General features: G+C 40.4%; 1 protein-coding gene across 8 annotated transcripts in view; it reads left to right on the forward strand.

Moving 5' to 3' along the window:
- The window catches only part of meis2a (Meis homeobox 2a), a 109,807-nt gene extending 93,230 nt beyond the window's left edge, over positions 1–16,577 (forward strand). For 3 of the 8 annotated variants that reach the window (XM_084742390.1, XM_084742391.1, XM_084742393.1), the window contains 3 exons: positions 4,867–4,925; positions 8,086–8,196; positions 14,711–16,577. In XM_084742390.1, coding sequence (XP_084598516.1) covers positions 4,867–4,925; positions 8,086–8,196; positions 14,711–15,042 — 502 coding nt within the window. In that variant the 3' untranslated portion in view covers positions 15,043–16,577. Of the gene's footprint in view, positions 1–4,866; positions 4,926–8,085; positions 8,197–8,697; positions 8,797–14,710 lie in introns of all 8 variants that reach the window. The other 5 variants (XM_084742395.1, XM_084742396.1, XM_084742397.1 and 2 more) reach the window with 3 other exon arrangements.
- The last annotated feature ends 5,846 nt before the right edge of the window (positions 16,578–22,423 follow it).

Consider the following 22,423-nt stretch of genomic DNA (forward strand, 5'->3'; position numbering starts at 1 on the left):
GCACGCTCCAAAGCATTCTTAGCACTGTGAGGGCAGTTTTTGATAAGCGACTTGAAAATGTGTTTAAAGCTTATTGGCTGGAAGAAACCAGTTGCCCACATTAAACAGCAGTGGACTGCCGCCCCCTCCGACACCGGCCCGCTTTCTCCAGGGGTAATGTACACATTCTGCGCTGTATCCCAAGGAATGACCTCCACACGACCCCCTAACCTCGCCTTTAATTATTTGTTTGAAGACAGCATGGAGTTCCCATGCTGAGAGGTGCTCTGTGTACTGTGTGTGTGCATGTGTGTGTGTTTCTGTGCGCTAACATTGAGCAGAGGCAGGCCGTAATAAGCTAGACCACCAGATGTAGATAATAAAACATGGGCTTTGAGTTGGAGGTTTTTTAGCTAGTGTCCCCTGTGAGCCTCCTGTGTTCTGGTTAGCCTACAGACACGCTGGCGGTGCTTGTGGTCGCGTCCACGGTGTCGATGTGTGGATTTACAGTGCGCACGTATGTTTTAGCGAGTGGTTGGGAATTCTCAGTCCCTGTGGTCAACCTCTGTGTCTCTCTCGGGGCCTCGGGTGTATCCATCTATCCATCCGTCCATCCCAGTTGACTGGCCTCCATCTCTGGAGGATTCCTGGTGGTGTTGTTCTAAGCACACACCATTAGCAGCTCACGGGTGGAGGGAAAACAGTGTTATCAGGCCTGGGTCTGATAATCTCAATTGGCTTTACTCAGACTGATAAAAGGTGCTCTAAGGCCACGAGAGGGGCCCTCGGTCACCCCCCGCCCACCCTCCAGTGCACCGCATCGCCTCACGGTTACTCTGGCAACTCATTTAGCGTACAAAAACAGAGCCTTTGTGTGTATGTGTGTGTGTGGGTGAGTGTGTGATATGGTCAGGGTTAGCCAATAGGGAATGTTGACAAGAAGCAGGTCCATCTCAGAGAAGCTTGTGGGGAAAATATTTGAATATCCATATGTTTGCATACACGACAATGAGCTGTTTTCATACTCAAACCATTTTAATGAGAGCAAACGTCCTGATAGCTAAACATTCTTATGTATACTTTATGTCACACATTTCATGTAAGAAGTAGGGAAACCACAAGAGGAAGAACACTGTTTTTAAAGGTCCAATGTATAAGATTTCCTCTGACTTATTGACAGAATATGGCAAAATTATGGTTTAACTGGTGTATAATCACAGGAAAATAACAATAACAAAAAGTTGTGTTTTTCGTTACCTTAAAATTAGACATTTATGTTAGAGCTGGACTGATGTATCACCCATTAGCCAAGTATCTTACATCCATTTGGAGTGATTGTTTACTGTTTCAGTCCCCTGATGGATGTCTTAAATCAGAATCATGTCTTAAATAAAGCTGTGTAATAGAATATCAGCCAATATATCGATATTGATATGTTTTTACTCCCTATTATCAGCTTCAAAAATCCAGTATCAGTTTGGCCCTAGTTTATATCTACAGAAAGCACTTGTGCTTCCATGGAGGCTGCCATGTTGTACCACCATGTTTCTACAGCAGTTTCTCCTACACAGTGCCATTAAATCCTACACACTGGTCCTTTAAAGGAACATTTAGAAAAAAAAACACAGCACTTTGATCACACAGCGTACTCTCCAGTACATAGAGCATTTCCTCTGCAGTCGCTGGAGACTGTATGCACACTTTTAGCACCTGGGAAGAACATTCCTAATATTATGTGTTTATGGTTATGTCCCAGAACAGGTAAGAATGCACATGGTTGTGATTTTGAGCCCCTTGGTGCGTCTAGAACGGGAGAAAGCAGGACATATATTTTGGCAGGCCGTGCACTCTGAGCTTAAAGAGGGAGTGTGATAGCAGGAATGTCTTACTGTTTACTTGCTCAGCTGGTTTTGATGCTGGAAGCGTCTTTCTCTCTCTGAGGCACTGCAGGCATTTCTGACAGCATAGCTATGTGAGAATGCTTTGTCCCTTCTGTTCTATCAAAAAATACTTTCACAGTTAATAAAACTTAAACCTCATTCCTCTCTTAAATCACAAATCATGCATTACAATCATATAATTTCCAATCCAGCTCTCTGGTATTCCTCCTCCTCTTTCGTTCTCTCTCATTCTCATATGTTTCATCTTTTTCTCTCGGGGGCCCGCGGCACCCCTTGCGTACCTGCACTCTGGATGCCCCCTGGCAAATGAGCGCCGCGTCTCTCTTTTCCCAACCGTGCATTTTGTACGTTTAACCATGTCACTTTGAGCCGGGCAGATTACAGGCGTTTAAGTTCATTGGAGAAGGTAAGGGCAGGTATCAGGGCTTCATGGGGGATTAGGAGCCCAAATTGGTTCCAGCTCTCCCTTCCTTCTAATGACCAGTTCTCTTTAGCCTTACTGATGGTGCTGTGGCCCGTACGCTAGAAGAGGGCGGTGCAGGGGCCTTTTTTTTTCTCTCTCTCTCTCTCCTCTCCTCCTCTGCTTTTTTGGAACCAGCAAAGGACTCCGTGCTGGACAGCTCTGACGTGATTTGAAACCCCTCCTTAATATCAACCACATGGTGGTACCTGTAGCGCAAAGTCCATGCCACATTTTTAGTATGTGAAAGGGATTGAGAGAAAGAAAGAGAAAGGTGGAGAAGCTTGCCCGGCCTGAGTGGTCAGCTTGACACAGCCCAAGGCTTCCCATTCTGAGTTAAAAAGGTTGCCCCCAGCTGGCAGTTACCTCCAGATGACCTCCGGCTCCACACTGGAAAAGCCACAGGAGCAAGGCCGGCTGGGGAGGCTTTGTGGAGCTGCACTTATTCGCTGCTGTGGCGGTGATAAAACTTCAGACAGCCTAATTGATGGGCTCGCTGACATAACAATACCTTGTGAAAGCACGGAGTGGCCCATGCCTGGTCCTCATTTCTAGACAGCTGGAAGGGGAGCAGAACCCCCTACAATGCAGCCAGAGTGGGGGTCCCACAGAGGGGAAAGGGTGGAGGTGGAGGTGGGGGGTGGAATGGTGGGGAGTAATGAAAGGAACCATTTGTATCCTGCACTTCGCTATGTTAAAGTTTACTTTGAAAGTTCCGATGGATGATAACACAACAGAAATAATGTTGTTCTGGAAAAGGAACTGTAGACAGGATAATGTACAAGTACATGCATTCTTTACTCAAGTAGAAGAAGAGATATACTGGACTGTGAAAAAAAGATTCTGGTAAAAGCAGAACTACAGATTCAAGTCTGAAGCAGGGCTGTAGCCAGGAGTTTAGAAACACTGAGGTCATGAGCTGTAGCCATGCTAGGGAGAGCTGGGGGTAAACCCACCTGAGAAAGAAGTCTGAAGACTATATATATGAACTTTTTCAGTTCAGTTTCTTATTGACTTTCACTGTCAATCAATCTGCAGTGTCGTTCAGGTTTTGCCCTAAATTACCAGTCAAGTGTTCTGTCATTACTCAAGTTCATCCAAACAAGCAAGATTCTAAAGGTTTCACACGGCATGACGGTGAAAACTTAGTGTGTACAATGTCTTGTCTCGTCTTAAAATCTCTTTAAATTAAATATATACCAATACAACACATAATATTTTACAAGTTGTACACAAAGAGCTGTTCAGCTCTGCTGGTGAGATGATGTATGTACCAACTTTTGTTCACATAATACACCATACAATGAAGCAGTTCATGACTTTAATTTAACATTTTAAAAAGGTAACCTCTACATATATATATATATGTAAATTCAAAAAGACTGAAAACATACCGATGACTTGACCTCGGTGTCCTCAATGGTAGCTACAAGGACATTTCTATTGGCCGTTTCTGTCCAAAGCTAATTGAACCTTTTCTCTGCGGTCGAGTTTCCCTTTCTTGTCCGTTTCGTTTTGATCTTCTTACGTCTGTCATGCCTGTATGCACTGATGGATACATCACAGAATCATCTTTTCTACGTGCTATTGTCACATCCATTTAAGTTGAAATCGGCATTCATATTGGGAAGGCAGCACACAGAGATTTGTTTTGAAATGTAAAGAGTAGAAAATACAGAGCAATCAATTGAAATATTATTGAATTTGCAATATGGCCAACATCTGAATTACAGAAGCTGCTATGTTTTGATAAAGGAAAAATGTGTGACAAAGCAGCATTATTCTACAGCATTAGTACTGTTGTGCTGCAGAGATGCCCTGGCCCACAGATTTTGTTCCCCAGAGAGTTTGTTTGGTCACAATATCATGATTTTAAAAGTTATTTTCAGTGAAATTGAAAATGATGATGCAAAAATGATCATTTTCACTAATCATGAATCATATCACAGCCAAAATAATTGCAGTAGGATTATTTTTTTAACATATGATGCAGCCCGAGTTAAAATGGAGGAGATAAAAGTAAAAAGTTGTCCGAAAAAAATTGCACTATAGATATAGATACCTGAAAACTTATGTATAGTAACAAAGTATTTGTACGTGTTACTTCCCACCTCTGACGGTATATAAAGTTACTCTGTGCTGCAGGAGTGACTCAGGAAGACAGGCGGAGAGAGGGATGTGCCACGATGAGGGTTCTTCTGTGCCCGAGCTGCACTTAATACTTGAGGAATGTCTCCCTGGTGCCCATAGCAACCAAACGTAATCAAAAGCTTTATTAAAAGAGGGGCGAATAGATCATAAGGAACATTAAAAGTATCCCTCACTGGGTTCCCAAGTCAGCACACAATTGCCCTTTTGTTTGTTGCTGTTTTGTTGTGAGCGCCTCTCTCAAGGACTCGGTGGCTAATGTTGCCATTAAGTCATGCAAAACTGTTTTGTCTTTGTGGTGGCTTGTGATGAATCTCTGTGTGTGTGTGAATGCAGGGTGATTTAACGTTTGTTTTTCTCCTCTCTTCTCTTTGCCAGGTTCATTAACGCCAGGAGAAGAATAGTACAGCCCATGATTGACCAGTCAAATCGAGCAGGTAAAAAAAAAAAAGAAGAATACTGCTTCTATCTGTTTCTTTCCTCAGCATGAAGACACTCTTCCCAAATCTTTCTCTGGCATGCATCTCATGCCTGGAGCCCAGAATTCTTTTTTTTTTTTTTTTAAAGGGGCACCCTACAACTTCTCCCTCCTCTTCCTCTCCCCCCTTCATCCCGTTTTCTCTCTATGAGATGTGTTCAGTGGTGGTGCGGGCCGTTTGCTGATTGACTCTAATTGGAGATTTCCCAGTCTAAGTGGAGAGAGAGGTATATTAGCACTCTCTCTGTGAATTACTAATTGGACACAAGAGGAGTGCCAGAAGCACCAGCAGCATTTTATGACTTATCTCCTTTTTTTTTAAAGGCTGTTTTGTTTTTAATTTTTCCAGTCCAGGGTTAAGGGGGGGTTCCTCTCACTTTTTCTGCTGTGTGTTTATTTTCGTCCCTCAAGAATCATTGCTCTGAGTTTTGATCTTAAAGGGATGGTGCAGCTTATTTGAAGTGGGCTTGTATGAGGTACTTATCGATGGTACTGTGGACAAGGTCAGCAATAAGACGTATTTTATCCACAAAAAAAGTCCATCTAAGAAACTCGATATTATCAACATCAATATCAAAAAGCGTACGCCTTACGAAGAATATTTTCACTGCTTTACTTTGCCGACAGATAGCCTTTTCTGACAGAAAACAGCCGTTGTAGAGGCAAAATATCACTCTCTCCAAACTAACCAAACTCCAGAGGCAAAATCATTAATTGTACCTCACAGAGAGAGGAGTTGCTGGACTACTGCTGCCTCAATCTGTTAGTTTGTTTATGTGATTGTGTGACTTTGGTGAATCCAAATGAAACTTTTTAAACATAGAAGTCACACAATGGCACAAACAAAGTAACAAACTGAGGCAGTGGTAGACCACTAAGTCTTGTGTTCTATGAGGTTTAAATGACTGATTTCTCCCATGGAGATTGTTTGATTTGGAGAGAGCAATATTTGGCTTGTATGAAGGCGGTTTCCTGTCTGAAAAGGTTGTCTGACTAAGTAAAGTGGTCTTTCTGATTTCTTTTTTTAGGTGACTAAAGTACATTTTGTTACTAACCCTGTCCACAGCAGTCTCTCATACAACTCCATTTAAAATAATTTGAACTGTCCCTTTAAGTAGTCATTCGGCACATTTTCAAATATCAAGACTTTTCAGTTTAAAAGAATCAATTATTTTCAGTCATGAAACCAGCCCTGAGGAGGGAGAATGAGTTCTACATGATGCCTTGATTAAATCAGATCTAAATCAGGGAGGGATTTCCATTTCTTAAAACAGATTATGAAAAGCCTCACAGTGTTAATTGATAACACATTTATTTTCCATATCTATTGTGGTCAGATTACAAAAAAGCACAAACCAAGTAGTAAACACTGCCACTGTGCGATCCTGTGGAATGATTCAGTCAGCCTAAGCTTCATTGACTATGGCATTACCAAAAAGAAGCCAAGTAATTTGTCTCAGGGAGGGAAAAGCTGTTTTTGTTGATTAGCAAGCAGCTCTGCCGTCTTAAAAAGGTCCCTACACACACCAAGGTGGAGGTGGTTCAAATGAACGTGAGCCATGATTAAAATGAGATGTACTTACAAATGTGGGTGACTCTTTGTACAATCACTGAGCATCTGTGTGGAATATTTGTCAGCAACAAATGTGTGCCAATCAACAATCTCGGCAAAAACAGCATGACTAACAGCTCCCACTAATCTTTACGAATTGCAGATTATCCAAGATAATACTGTTAGTAAACAGTCCTAGTATACACTGTTTTCTTAGTTCATTAGGGTTCATAATTGGCAGAACAAAATGCAACTGAGTAAATTGATTGCTACTGTATCATGACAGATAATCAGGTAAATCATTCATAATACTGAATGATTTGGCAGCTTTGGGATTATCTGCATGTTTAGAATTGTATGTTATGTTGATAACATGTTACAATAAGGGCAGAAATCATACATTTAGGTAATTAATGTATGAATTATGATGGTTTAATGCATTCAATAATGCAGGATATATCATGAAGTCCTGTTGCTTACCACTAACAAATGATCAAGTCACTATGACTTATGTGATTAGTTCACAATTAATAGATCATTGAGTTACTTATCGACAGTCAGTGTTGATTGGGTCAGCAACAAAAGGTACTTTAGCCGCAAAAAGGTCCACTTAAAAAAAACAAAACAAAACCAAAAAATACTTGCCATCATACAGCCTTTTCAGATGTGAAACTGTCATTATATAAGCCAAATAAAGCTCTCTACAAACCAACCAAGTTGGTTAGGGTTAGGGTTAGTTACACAGTTACACAATAACACGCAAACTAAGGAATCGAGGCAGTGATAGTCCAGCAACTCCTGTGTTCTGCAAAATAAAATTATTGATTTCAGCTGTGGAGTTTGGTTGGTTTGGACAGAGCGATGTTTGATTTCTTTGCCATCAGAGAAGGCTGTCTGATGGCAAAGTAAAACTGTGAAATTATTCTAAATATAGTATATAAACATTGATATTGTTTTTTTTAAGGGGTTAAAATACCTTTTGTTGCTAACCCTGTTCACAGCAGCATGTGGCGACCACCATGCACTGTAGCTAATACACTGACTATGGATAAGTACCTCATACAATCCCACTTCAAATACTCAAAACTGTCCCCTTAAGTTAAGCATTAAATCATCATGGGTAATGCATTAGGAAGCATTACATAAGTACATGATTTGCACTCTTATTGTAAAGTGTTACCTTTATATTTAAGAGTGTAAAACCACTAATTTGAGTGCTGACTGGGTGAACTGGCTGCCATGGCAGAAACTCTCCTCATCCTGTCAAACTGCATGTTTTCTTCTCTCAGTAAGAGAACAATGTATCTCCTGTAAGTGTGGTTTTGAATGACACTGGCTGTGTGCGTGTGTGAATGTGTGTGTGTATGTGTGTGTGTGTGCTTGCATGCATGGGGACCTACTGTATGCGTGTTTGCATGCCACGCGTCAGTCAATGCGGTCCACAAACATGAGCACAATGTCTTACAGTATGTTTGGGCTGAAGCTGGGACAATTGCTGATTGTCTGGTGTGTTTTCTCTTCTTCTTCCCCCCTCCCTTTTTCATGTCCACGTTTTGACTACAATCAGGTTTTCTTCTTGATCCTTCAGTGAGCCAAGGAGCAGCGTACAGTCCAGAGGGCCAGCCAATGGGCAGCTTCGTGCTGGATGGTCAGCAACACATGGGGATCCGACCAGCTGGTAAGTCCGTCCGTCCACCTCTCCTCCTTCCTTCGTCCCTCTTCCCCTCCGCCATGCTGCCTGCTTTATCAGACACCAGTTTCACCCTCAGTTATCGCAGAGCTGATCAACACTGATCCTCTTGACTGTAGCATGAGATTTAGTGACCTTAGCAAGGAGCAGGTCCACAAGTCGGCCATGTAAACCTAATACTAACAAGTGCTACACAACCACAATAACGCTTCTTCTTGTAAAAAGTCCCCTCACTGTTAACCAAACTGTCTGCTGCTTGTTTTTTTTTCTAATTAAACACACTCCTTTTAAATGGCCTTAACAAAGGGATTTGTGGGGTGCGATGCAAAATCAAAACACGTATGCCACATCTTTACATCCTTCACTTCCCCCTCCCTCGTCATTTTCCATCTAACCAACCTCATCCTCTCTATCAGTGGGTCTCCTCTGACCTCTCTGTGATTCAGACCTCCTGCTGACACTTTTCTGGCGTTTATCTCCTCTTTCTAGGGCCTATGAGTGGAATGGGGATGAATATGGGCATGGATGGGCAATGGCACTACATGTAACCTCCATCTTGTAAAGCAAAACGCAAAGAAAAAGGGGGAAGTAAGTACTGGGCTCTTTTCCTTGTTTTTTTTACACTGTGGGGCTGTGGGTTTTATTTTTTTTTTTTACACCCACAATTCCCTTTCACTTCACCAGCACTATCCCAATTTACCTTGGCTGTAATTTTGCAGCGAGCTTCAACCCCCTACTCCCTAACATCAGCAGCTATGAGCTAGCATGCATGGCTGTTTTAGCAAGATGTTTCAAAGGGACAGTTCACCCCAAAATCTAGCTCTGTTTATCCATCTAGATAGTTTTGGTGTGAGTTGTCACATATCAGCCACAGAAATATCTGCCTTCTCACAGTTATAAGAATAAGTAGGATCTATCAGTTGCTATTTGTAAACACACCAGAAAGCTAGTTGATTGTTGAGTCTCATTCCCAAGACATCATCTTTTGGGCTGCTTAAGTGTCCTGAGAAGATATGTAAGGTAGGCGGTATGAGCTCAAGCCTATGCAATGTTTTTTTTGGAAAATCCTAAATAGTTTGCCTTAAAAAGCAATGTCTCTTTCCAGAAATCATTCCAAACTACAGACCTTGTGGCAGAAGGAAGCGTGCATCTACTCATGGAGAAGAGGCTTGCGCTTGTGAAGGCGTGGGATATAAATATTAATGGCATCCTAAGCTGATTTTGGGCTCGTCCAGGAACCTCTCATTCATGTGTAGATGCATGCTTCCTTCCGTGCAATGATACAGTTGGCAGAGGCTAAACAACAGTATACTGAAAAATAGAAAAGACTTCCTTCATGAGACTGCTCACAACAAGGTCTGTGCATTATCTTGAGTAACTTGGTCATGATTTCTGGAAAGAGACATTGCTGTTGAGTTTTTAAAATATATTTTTGTGTCATCTAGTTCTATAATATTTGAGAGGCAGACATCTCTCCAAAACTCAGCAGCTCACAGCAAAACAATCTCGATGGATACATACCACTACAGGTAAGAGGAAAAATATGTATTTTCAGTTTTTGAGTGAACTGTCTCTTTAAGGCATAGAGGGGGGTCAGTAGCCAAGGATGAATTGAAGACTTGGGAAAAAGGGGCAACCGACCGTCCTGGGACAGAGAGGACCCGACTTGTGGCGCCAGACAACAGGAACAACAACAGAAGAAGGAGGGGAAGAAACAAACCTGGCATGGCGTGCACAAATTTATTTATCACAACAGCGCCATCGCTCTCCCCATCCCGGACAGCCAATGCAAATGTTGGACATTTAGGGAAAAAATAACATCTCCAGGGGAAGGGGGCTGACGGGGAGAAATTAAGCAGGCTCCAGTGAAGCGATAAAGAAGGAGAAGTGAAACTGTCCTCCGAGTGACATAAATCTGTCTGGGGAAGGATTGATGCCCAAATTATCTTATATGCAAAGACGGGAACACCGCAGTACATTACGGTCCCTGAGCGAGATATACGGGCCGTGGGTGACATGGCCGATCCTTCACAGGGGGTTTGGTTTGAGCTGTGTAAAGGGAGGAAGGAGCGCGAGGAGGGGGGAGCTGCGTGTGTGTTTTGATTATTTTTTACTGGAGGGAGACGATTTAAGGGGGGGCGGGGGCCAGTGACTAGCCTGACCTGAGACTCACAGACAAGAGCGAGGAGACATTGAGATAAATTTATAAGGTTGTAGACACAAGCATGACTGCATCTAAAAGGAGGGGATCTCTTTCACACATACAGATACAGTCGCTCTGTCTCACACACACAGACACACACACAGCCCTTATAGTGCAGACACTTTACCCAAAAGTGTGGTGGTGGCTCAACCTCACACAAACTGCAACTTAAACAAACTCTGTTTAGGATTTTTTTTGTCTTCATTGCATTCTGAATGAGAGAAAAAAAAGTCTGTTTTTAAAAAAACGCTTAAAGGTGGTCCTGTCAAACATTAATTTTTTAGTGCAGGCATTATATGAGGAAAAAGGAGGTCAACCTCACACGGATTACAGCAGAAAATCTGATAAATGTTTATTAGCTCTAGAGCTATTTTTTTTTTTTACAGAAAAAAGTCAGTTTCCAGCTTCTGAAAGGTGAATATTTTCTGGTTTCTTTGCTTCTTCGTGACAGTAAACTGAGTATCTTTGGATTGTGGGCAAAACAAGACCTTTAAATATCACTTAAAATAGTTTTTAAGTAACTTATCAACATAAATATTGCCAATGATGAACATAAACTTAAAGGTACTGGAAAGAACATTCATATTTTGTTGATTCTGGAGCCCCCTGTGGACAAAAGCAGTAGTGTTTTCACCACAATAACCACAAAATGTAATGTAAAAAAAAATAATAATTATGGAAACTCTGACTTAGTGGCAGGCATGAATTCTTCTCGTGAATGATCTCTTTAACTTATGTAGGTCATTAAAGGCATTAGTAATAAACTGAGACTGTTTCATAACCAGTTAAAAACTCCTTGTCGTAGTTTTAACATAAATTTAAAACAAAATTATTTAAATATCAAAAAGTAGCTCTTCTACATTACTTTCACAGTATTTGTGACTGCCAGAGGGGTTTGAATTAACCTATATGTTGACAATGATGAAATTTCTTTGCAAAAATATCACATGAAAGAAGTAAAGAAACTGTATGTTAATATTGCAATTTGAGAAGCAGAAATCCGAGAATTGTTTCTTGAAAACTTACTCAAAACAGCTAATTGATTATCAGTGTAGTGGGTAATTAAGTTAATTGTTGCAGTTCTGTAGAAAACAAACAAATTTTGACCCACTTATGCATCTAAGGGTCAAGAACATGAGCTGCACTGCATCCAACTCAATGTCTCATGTAAAACACGGTTTCTCCGTCGTCAGACAAGAAAACATGCAGAAGTCACAGTTTTCAGTATTTTTCAATTCTTTCCCCCATTTGGATTTCTTAAGACTTTTGTTATAAATGACATATTTATGAGACTAGAACAGTTGAAAGAGTTTCTGTTGCAATCTGTGTGGGGTCATGTCGTATAATGCCTGTACTATTATCCAGCTAAATGGCGGCGGTCTGATTAAGCTGGCCATTCCGCCTCCCACTACTGCCACAGTGCTGACATTTGAAAAATCAAGACATATCACATCCCGAAGGCGGCAGGGCAGAAGAGATTTTATTTTAACACCTAAACTCCCTTTGCCCAATGAGGCACAATATAATAACACTTACCTTGATTAAAAGAACCCTTTATATGTAAATGGAGACTGGATTTTCCAAAGGGTCACAGCGGCAATTCTGCCGACAGAGATCATTTCACCCCTCTAGTCCTCTGTTTCTCACTGTCTCTCACTCTCTCATCCCCTCCTGTCTTTGCTAATGGCGGCAGAAAAAAAAAAAATCAGGAAGCAATGTTCCCTAAAACAGCCACACAGAGACAACATTTGCTCAGGTTGGCTAATTCTTAATATAGGGCTATATAATTTTGAGACTATTTAATTACGTAACATACTTTATGCTTCATGACCAATTACATTAATAGCTTAATACAGAGGAATATTATCCTCTCTTGATTTGATTACACAGCCACACAATATGGTATATTTGGTACTTAATTATGGCCCAGCCATTGAGCAGGACCACTGTGCCATAACAGAAGTGCAGCGCGGCCAGCGAGGCCCGGTGTGTCCTCGGTTATTGTCTTCAGATGGTTTTACCACTCTTGTTAATAAAGGAGGGGGGTCTCAGATCTACTTAACGGAATGACTGCAGCTTACAAGGCTGGAGATTAGCAGCTTACAGTGTCAAAAACATCTGCCAGGCCTTTTAACAGGAGCTGCTCTCTAGGTTATATGGAGGTGAGGGCACCCATCATACCCCAACACCCACCCGGAATGATTTATTTATTTTATGACCCCAGTAGTGAGATTTTAAGAGACCTGCTCTGACAAACATGTGCATTTCAAATGAACTGACATTAGAAAATGGCGCAGCTTTCAACCAATGAGCCTGGTCATTAATCTTGGCCTTTGCTGTCCCTTTTTTCCCTCCTCTTTCTGTCCTCCTCTTCCCCTCACCGGGGCCCTCCAGTGTAATTTCTTAATTGCAGTGTACTAAGGTGGAGGAATGCAGAGAGTGAGCATGCCTAGTGACCTTGCGGCGACCTCTCCCCTCCTATTACAGCTTCTAATCCCCCAGGGGTTCACATTACAAAGCAGGTCGGCCCAGACCCAATCCCAGACCCAGGCCCCCTCTGGCTCCAGCGGGGACCCCCTGCTCTCACTTGTCTCTCCCCAAGGTCCAGGCCCTCTAGACCAGCCGTGTTCCCATACTCCAGCCCCTGGCTCCAGGAACAACCCCGCCCCCTCCCAACACACATCTTAGTTTTTTTTTTCTCCTTTCTGATTACAACAAACTAAAAGCCATGTGAAAAGCCAAACAGTGGCACTGCTGAGCCAGCTCTGTTTCCTGGGTCCTGTCACAGTGTGAGAGATACCAGCATGCTGAGGTCTCCACACATATGAAGTAGAGTCTGTCTTAAGAGATATCAATACACCCCACCTGCTCTTCCTTTTCTTTTATCTTTTTTACTTCCTTTTATCTTTATCTACTTCCAAACTCCCCCTCCTATGCATCTAAGAGCAGCACTTTATTTTGTGCAAAACGTTTTAATTCAGGGGAGGAACCCGGCCTTTAAAGGGATATTTTATAGGATAATGTAAATATACTATACTTATATATATACTTATCGAGTCAGTGCATGAGATGCTGGTCGTTGCCCCTTAAGTTAGGAGAGGCAGAGGGGAGTACCAGCATGCAATCTAAAGCAATGCTCTGCTGTGGACAGGGGTTAGCAAGAAAAGGTATTTTAGGCGCTTTAAAAGTAAAAATAGATTTATAATTTCTTCATCTCTTTACCTTGCTGTCAGACAGCCTTTTCCAAGTGGAAGCTGTTGTTATGTAAGTCAAATATTACTTTCTCAAAAACCATCAAACTCCTTTGGCAAAACCAGTAATTTTACCTCACAGACCATGGGACTTGCTGGCTTGATTGGTTGGTTTGCTTGTGCTATAATTTGACTTAAGTGAATCTGAACATGTTACAACACTGAAGTCACATAATTTCACAAAGAAACTAATTAATTGAAGAAGCAGTAGACCAGCAACTCCTGTGTCCCATGGAAAAATGACAGATTTTGCCAATAGAGTCCGGCTGGTTTGGAGACAGTGATACTCGGTGCAGTTTTTTGTCAGAAAAAGGTGCCTGAAAATATTCCAAATATACTGTACACTCATATGAACTTTTTTAGTTGCACCTTTTTTAAAGTGGCTAAAATACTGGTCTGCTGCTGAAGTTGTTCGCTTCCGTGCTGGTACTCCTCTCTGCTTCCTTAAACTGGGGGCTTGTCGATCTTCATCTACTGTAGCTAATACACTGAATGATGATAAATACCTCGTAACACTCCACATCAAATAATCCAAACTATCCCTTTAATGTTCGCTGTCTTCAGCTAACCAAGTCCCTAAATTATTTAATAACTTCTTTAAGGGATTCTAAATCAAATATGTTCACAGAGGCACTTCCCCATGAGAGAGTGCCTGCCTATTCAGTTTGTCGCTAAAGTCAGCTGGGGAATTGACTGTTCCACTTGTAAAAAGTATTAGCACTTCTCCACATCAATACGGCTGCTTGGTTTTCCTCACATCCTCCAGGACTGCAGTGTCTGTGGATGACTGAGGATCATTTTCCAACCTGAGACCTGACCACAACGCTATTGGGCATTGTAAACCACTCACCATAGCCTAAAATAGACCCTCGCAATAATGTCTCTCTTTACTTGTCGAAGCTAAAAGCAAGAAGCTGCACAGTCGGTGTCATAAAATCTGCTGTTGTCAGAGTTGTTTCTTTAAATTGGATTAAGGCCTGTTAATGGAGAAAATAGTTTTATTGACTGTGTGGATTAATTTCTCTTCTCTCCTGTCGTCGTCTTTCAGGTCTGCCAGGCATGCCAGGGGAGTACGTACCTCAGAGCGGTCCTATGGGCATGAGCATGGCCCCGCATACTTACACCAACCCTCATCAGATGACCTCCCACCCCTCCCAGCTCCGACACGGACCCCCTCTTCACGCTGCGTACCTGCCCGACCACCCCCACCATCCTCACCACCATCACCACCCTCACCATCCTCACCACCACCACGCCATGCTGATGCATGGAGGACCCTCGTCGCACCCAGGAATGACCATGTCTGCACAGAGACCCCCTTTGCTCACTCCCATTGACCCCAGTACTGGAGGACAAGGCCTGGACATCCATGCCCAATAGTATAAGGGAACTTTGCTACCACGACGACAACAGCAGCTACTACAAGAAAACAAAAAAAAAGAAAGCAGCAGCCCACAATAAATCCTATTTTGAGACTATTTTTAAGAATAAAAAGCGAACCCTTTTGACCAGAATTTGACACTAAAGAAACAGAATTCCAGATGAGCTGTGATAATTCTTTTTTTTTTTTTTTTTAGACTTGTCAATTTTGTTACTTTCATCCAAAAACGGAGGACCAAGCTGACAAGAACACTTTGTAAAGTCTTGGGCTTTTGGTAAAGATCAACAGAGGATGTTTTGACGTACAGTACATGTGTGCAACAAACGGACAGATGCACACACACACACGCATATACACACACATACACACACACACACGTTTTCGCACTCACTCCACACACCATCTTAAACATGTTCAGTACACTTTCATGTGATGCGCTCAAACGCTTCTAAAATAAAAATCACTCTGGAAGATTTAAAAAAGAAACAACAGAAAGACTCCAAGAGTTATAACTACTGTAGTATAAAAAGTATAGATAAATAAGTTAAAACTTGTGCATTTTTTTCGTTGATCACATGGTTTATGTTTCCTGAGCTAGTTTTAGAATTAAAGGTTAACCTTTTTCTCTCTCTCACACTGTGTGTGCTCCTTCCTGGAGGAGAAACTGTCTCGCAGCACAGCACTATAAAAGAAAAAAAAAGAAAAACAATAAGAAGATGGAACATCTCAAAAAGGCTCCAAACCACAGAGGGCAATCAGGTCCTGTCCCCCATAAGAACAGGGCATGATGGGAAAAAGGCTGCTAAATGACACCGGATCTCTCCAGAAGATTCAGTTTGAACATTTGTCATGCCCCTCTTTTTTTTGGTTCATGAATGAATGTTGCCCTGTAGGTTTTAAAGGAAAAAAAGTTCTTTGTTTGAATTGCCCAAGCACTGGATTGTGTTGGTTTTATACATTTTTATTTTAATATTATTTTATTTTTTTGTACCCTGGACTCTCGTTGGTAAGAGCCTCTTGAAGGAAGCTTAATAGTGGAAAAGCAACATCCTACGGCGCTTCTTCTTTCTCTGCGGATCAACACTCTTGCCATAAGGACAATAACTGACACAAACGTTGAATCTGTGGCACTGGAGAAGCATTTGATGGTTGATGCACCAAAAAACCTATAACTAAAAAAAAAAAGAAAAAAAAAACTTAAATTATGAACTCAATGCTTTTGGGGGGAAAAAAGCTGAGAGAATATTGTAACAAACTTCGTACAGAGTTCAGTCTATTAATTGTTTCATGTTAGATATTCTATGTGTTTACCTCAATTGAAAAAGAATGTTTTTGCTAGTTTCAGATCTGCTGTGGCATTGATATTGTATGTCCATGAATTCCTTCCTTTTTCAGCACGTGTTCCTCACTAGATGATAAGATGCCGTCTCCCTTAAGCTTTGTCAAAAATACATTAAATACTTGTATGAGGACTGTGACGTAATGTTTAAAAGGTGTTCAGTCACAAATGCTGTAATAAATATTTCATTTTTGATTTTTGTTAGATTTTTGTGTGATTAACTGAGAGTCTTTATCCACATTTCTATATTAATAGTAATAAGATTAATTGGTTTATTATTATTATTATTATTATTATTATTATTATTATTATTATTATTATTATTATTATTATGCAGAAAATGTGTTTTGGGTGTGTTTCTGCCTTTTAACAAGGTCATAATTTTCTATTTTATTTTTTGCAAATGGTAAAAAAAGACAAAGCACACAGTGAAGTTCCCACTTTTTCCAGCACTCTATGTGCAATTGCTCGGTTTGCTTGGTTACTGGATGTCCTCTTAAAATGACAAATTATGGTTGAATTATGGTTGAAATATATCTTGCCCTGGCAATTTATTTAGGCACAGATATGTCATCCTCAAAATTATAACTAACTGTCCAATGCAAATGAAGGGTGCAAATTACAGATCAAATTCACCACCAAGTCACCTTACTTTTAGACCAATTTTATAACTGTTACCAGTAAATAAAAAAAGGCAAAATAAACAAAAATGAGAGAATAGTTATTTTATAATTAATTTTCTTGGAAATATCCCAGTTAACTATTTACAGGAATAAGTGCTAATTAATGTCACGTACATGAAATATTATTTTAGATATTTCCATCTTTGTAAAAAAAAATCAAATCTTTTAATTTGAAAAATAATCAAAGTTAATTTAGCTGAGATGGATTCCCCTTCACTCACTCTTTCCCTGGCGTTCAAACAATAGAACAAGAATCTGTCCCCAGTGTAATTTGCTCCTGTAGTGAGAAGAGGAACCGTGCTTGGCCCTCTCTCTCTGCTCGTTTCTGCCGTTTTGCAGCGCCGCCTGTCGGCTGAATGTGGCAGCGTCGTCCAGCAGACACACAGATGAGCTTTGATGGGCTATCTCCTCTCTCTGCTCTGTCTCTGAGTCTGTGTTCGCCCGCGGCCATCCGAGTCATAGCCTTAAACCACAAATGACAACATCACTTGGGCTGAAATATTTTCTGTCCTTCACACGAAAGTTTAAACATCTGGTGTGTCCGATTCAAGGCCTTAAATATTTTTCTTTTCTTTTTTACGAATACTTCTTATTATTGTGTGTTAATCAAAAAAATAAAATACGTGGCACAAGCTATTACAATAATTATACTTTAAATAAATTATAATATTAAAATAATAGTAGTTAATAATAATGTAAAATAAATTTTTACGTTTTATTATTTGACTTTAGTCCACCAAAATAAACTGGCCTATTGGGATTTTCGTTTATAAATTAAGATGTTTATTCTTATTATTCTCATGTGTGTGGAAGTATTTTATGTTTTATTCCCAAAGAAATTGTTTTCAAAAAATGTAATCACGGCCTGAATATGACATGTATTGACTAATTATGTGTATTAAGTTGCAATTTATCTAAACTACCGTGAATTACTATTAATTCTTAATATTTCTGCAAACACAAATGTGTTTATCCAGCAACTATTCATGTATTTATTTGTTGGTTTTCTTATGTTCCTGCAAAAAAAGAGAAAAAAAAAGAAAAAGAAAGAAAAAACAAACTAACGAAAAAAGTGATGAAAATCCCAAAGACACGTATTTGAAATTTAAATCACTTTTATTTTTAAATACATTTCCCCTGAATAATTTTCCGCATGAAAAAAACATTTTTAAATCTTAAAAACTAATATCGGTTATCAGTAAATATCAGTAATAACAGTTCATTTGGTGTTACATATATTTATCCTACATATCATTTATTTTTAGGTTATTTTAATATTTATTCTAAATGTTGCACAGGTTGTTTTATTGAATTTTTACTGACATAATGCCTGTACAGTTCATCTTTGTTTAACACTTTTCTCTTAACACACGCAGAAGCATGTTAGGCCTTAACCAGGCAGGTAGAAACTAATGTAGATATTTATTGGTTTTACACCAGAGTCTCGTTAATGATGCATCTTCTTCTCGCAACTATTCAGAAACCTTTTTAAAAAGCTCCGTTTTGTTTTTCTGCTGCTCTATTATTCTGTGGCGGATAAAACGGAAGGAAGAAGCCCTCCGTTTTGTGCGGAGATTATCAGATGAAAAAGAGAGAAAACGTGAGGATTACTGTGGATGGAGAGGATTTTAATATTAATAGTTTTTTTTTTTTTCTTTTCTTTTCCTCCCCCTCCCTCCCTCCTTCCTCCCTCCTCCTCACCCTCCTCCTCCTCCTCTTCTTCCCCCCGATGAGACAGAAGGTAGATTGCCTCTGCTGCTTTCCTTTTGCCGATTCGGTGTGACAGGGATGATGGATGATCCAGCCGAGCTAAACAACTCCTCCCCTTCATCTCCTCCCTGTCAAAGCCAGTCCGGGCTGCTGCTGCACGAATAAAATAAGGAATATATTCCCTCTGCACTGCTGCACAATGCAGCCCGCTCCTCTAGGAAGACACTCACTGCTTCGCCCGTGCAACAATATTAAAAGTCCACACACACACACACACACACACACACACACACACACACACACACACACACACACACACACACACACACAGTTTCCCCCCTCTAGAAAACACAATGTGCGTTCGAGGCAACATGTTAATAATGCTTATGTTATTGGCTCTGTGCGTTTTTCTCTGCAGAGCATCTGGTAAATGTATATTTTTAGATGCTCAAGTGCATCTGCGCATTAAAAAAAAAGTTTTGTTTTTGCTTTGTGTTTCTTTCAAAATGCTGATTTGGACGCTGGTCATAAAAATGGACGCGCACGCAGGGGCTGAGTGTCCTTCGCTTTGCAGCTGGCTCTCCCCAAAATGGCTTGCTCTGGGGGACAGTTTTTAGGTTTGTGTGTGTGTGTGTGTGTGTGTGTGTGTATGTAGGCCTGTGTGTGTGTTTGCGCGCTGCCCTCCTTTTCTTTTTTAAACATTTCAGCAGTTTTCTCTCCTCCTGCCATAAGGTGTTTCTATGACTACGTTATGTAGGCCTGCAGTGTGAGCGGGTCAGAGGCGGGGGTCCCTGGGAGAAAAGGGCCGCATTTGGCTGATCATTTATCAATGTCAACCGCATAATGATTCTCCCTGCAGTCCCCCTATTGATGAGGATAATTACATTAGCTCAGAGTGACTGATCAATAAAGCCCAGGGAAAATGGTTTATTATAGCACCACCGAAAAGGCTTTCTCTAAGAGGGGACTGCATGGCTGCTTCTTTTTTGTTGTTGTTGTTGTTTTTCAAAATAAAAGGCAGGGTTGAGCTGTACAAACGAAACTCTGGAAAGATAATCGAGTGAGGAGCAAAAGAAAAACTTCATCTCGAAGCAGATTTTGTGGTGTAATTTTGACTCTGGGTGTTTTTTGTTTGTTTGTTTTTTCAAAATAAAAGCTAGGGTTGATCTGCACGATCCAAACTCAGGAAATATAATAGTGTGATGAGCACAACTACACTTCGACGCATATTTTATGATGACATGGACTCTGGAAGTTTTGGGGTTTTTTTCCCTCAGGATTTTGTTTCTATTTTCTCATTTTTTTTCCTTCTCTTTTTTGTTTATCATTTTATGTGATAGTTTATATTCCTGATATAAAAAGGGAAATATTCATGTGCTCAGGATAGAAAGACTACATCTTTACATGGACTTAAAATCACATAAACTAACCTTTTGTTGATTTATTTATTTTTTTTTTCAAAAAGCTAAACAAGATCTAAAGGCCTTACAACCACCTTACAGTTTGTTTAAGGTGTGATTTCACATGCAAATATTATTTTTCTAATTTATTTTGCTTGCTCCTGATGGCAAAAACGACCCTCAAATGGCAGCAACACCCGGTGCAGTGCCCCCCCAAAAAATCAACCCGGCCTTCAAGAGAAAGCCTTAAAATGAAAAATAAACAAAAATAAATCTTGTAAAAAAAATGCTACACGGAAATAAACAAAACTATCCCCTAAAAGACGGCCAGTAAACGCATCTCTGACCTCCCTCTCCCTCTCTTCCCTCCGTGTGTGTGTGTGTGTGTTCTTTAATTGTCAACAACTTATCCCCTGCAGGAATGTTGCAAACTCTTTCGCCTTAATTCTCCGTGGTGCTCCGCGCCAGCTCCCATTTACCGCTGATGAACGTGTCTGCAGGAGACAGCTCCATTATCTATTTATCATTTATGATAGTATTTCCTCAGACAATGGAGGGAAGAAAGAAACGCGCCTGCAGATCAGTCCCGCTGATGACTCTTCACTGCCCTTTTACAAACGCGCACTTCCTTATTTATTCGATGGCATTTTGATAAATAGAAAATTAGGATTTTATCTTCAAAAAATAAAGCCCTGGCATATTTAAATGCCATTTAAATATGGATAATTAGGCTCAAAATTACAGTTATTTATTTATTTATTTACATTTTTAAAATATATAACGCTATTTTTTAAAGATAAATCATGAAAAATATGAAATAAAGAAAAGATGCATTATTTTTTATGCATTTTAGATGGATTAGAGGACATTTAGATGTATTTTTAAGGGAAATATTGAAAATAAATCTAACTCTGTGGCTGACATTCAGGACTTTTGCGCTTGAATTAGAGGCGATTTTTTTTTCTTCACACTTCAGCGGTGCTTGTCCTCTTAAAAATGACTGACAGTCACCCTTACACCCCTCCTCTCCCACCCAACACACACTCACCCCGCAAAAAAATAAATCTTAATGATGTGAAAATTATAATTAGTCAAATAATATAGCTATAGGGGCTGGAATGAGCAGAAAGTGGAAATCGCAGTGGGCAGTGGTGAAGAAGAAGAAGCAGGAAAAAGGGGGCAGAATAAATAAAGCGCAATAAAAAGGAAAATAGCCGGAGTTTAGTCAAGCCTTGAGGTACTCAAACCTTTATTTCAATCAGTTAAGATTTTATTAGGCAAGCCTCAGGCCCGAGCGGCTCTTTTTTCTCTCATTATGTTGCCTTCTCCAGCTCTGTGTTACAATGGCCCCCAAGGTTGTCAACATTTGACCGTTTATTTCCAGTGAAATAATCTCGGTTTATGGCTCGAGAAGCCTATAAGATTCGCAAATAAATCTGACATTATTCCATTATGAAGCGAAAGTCCGGCGAAAATATCGATTTGGATTAATTTATAGGTTGTTGTGCTAAGCTGATTTTTTATTCTTAATTTCCTAAGGTTATTTTGAGAGGTTTTAAAAAAAAAAAAGAGGTTAGAAATATCTTGCGGGTAGCCGAGGGCAGCAAAGTGAGACATTTCACAAGAACTGTAAATAACAGAAGAGGGCAGAGAGACAGAAAGAGACAGAGAAAGACAGAGTGCGTTTTCTAACATATGAAAATTCTCCGGGTTATTGATTAATGTGCATTTCTATACGCACCGAGCACGTTTCAAATCAATTAATTTTTAACTCCAATATAATAGATGTTCGTTGGTTTTTGAGGAGAGACAGGGAGATCTGGAGACCCCCTCCGCACCACACCCCTGGGCGCACTGTTATTACATGATGGCGACCCCTTCTGGAGGCCAAAGTAAATGTGTTTATTGAAAGAGAAGAAGAAGAAGAACTGGCCTGTTGTGACACCAGCTCCCTCTCACATTTCTCATTTAAATATCGAGATTCATAAGATCTACTCTCAGAAAAAAGGATATCATGCAAAAAAGGCCTGTCCGCCATTTTTTATCTTACTCCATCCACTGAGATGATAAGAGGCTGACCTGCTGCAGTAAACGTGACCTCTACAGACTCTCATCTCATATTTACTCACAGGTATAAAGCTCCTTATGCATGTATTAGGCGGCCACGTTGATGGTAAAATCAATAAAGATGGATTGTAGGGTCAATATTATGCTTCGCACCTGGGGACTTGTTGCCTGGCTCCCCTTC

Source organism: Lutjanus erythropterus, chromosome 18 (assembly GCF_056507025.1).
Source record: "Lutjanus erythropterus isolate fLutEry1 chromosome 18, fLutEry1.hap2, whole genome shotgun sequence".
NCBI lineage: Eukaryota > Metazoa > Chordata > Actinopteri > Lutjaniformes > Lutjanidae > Lutjanus > Lutjanus erythropterus.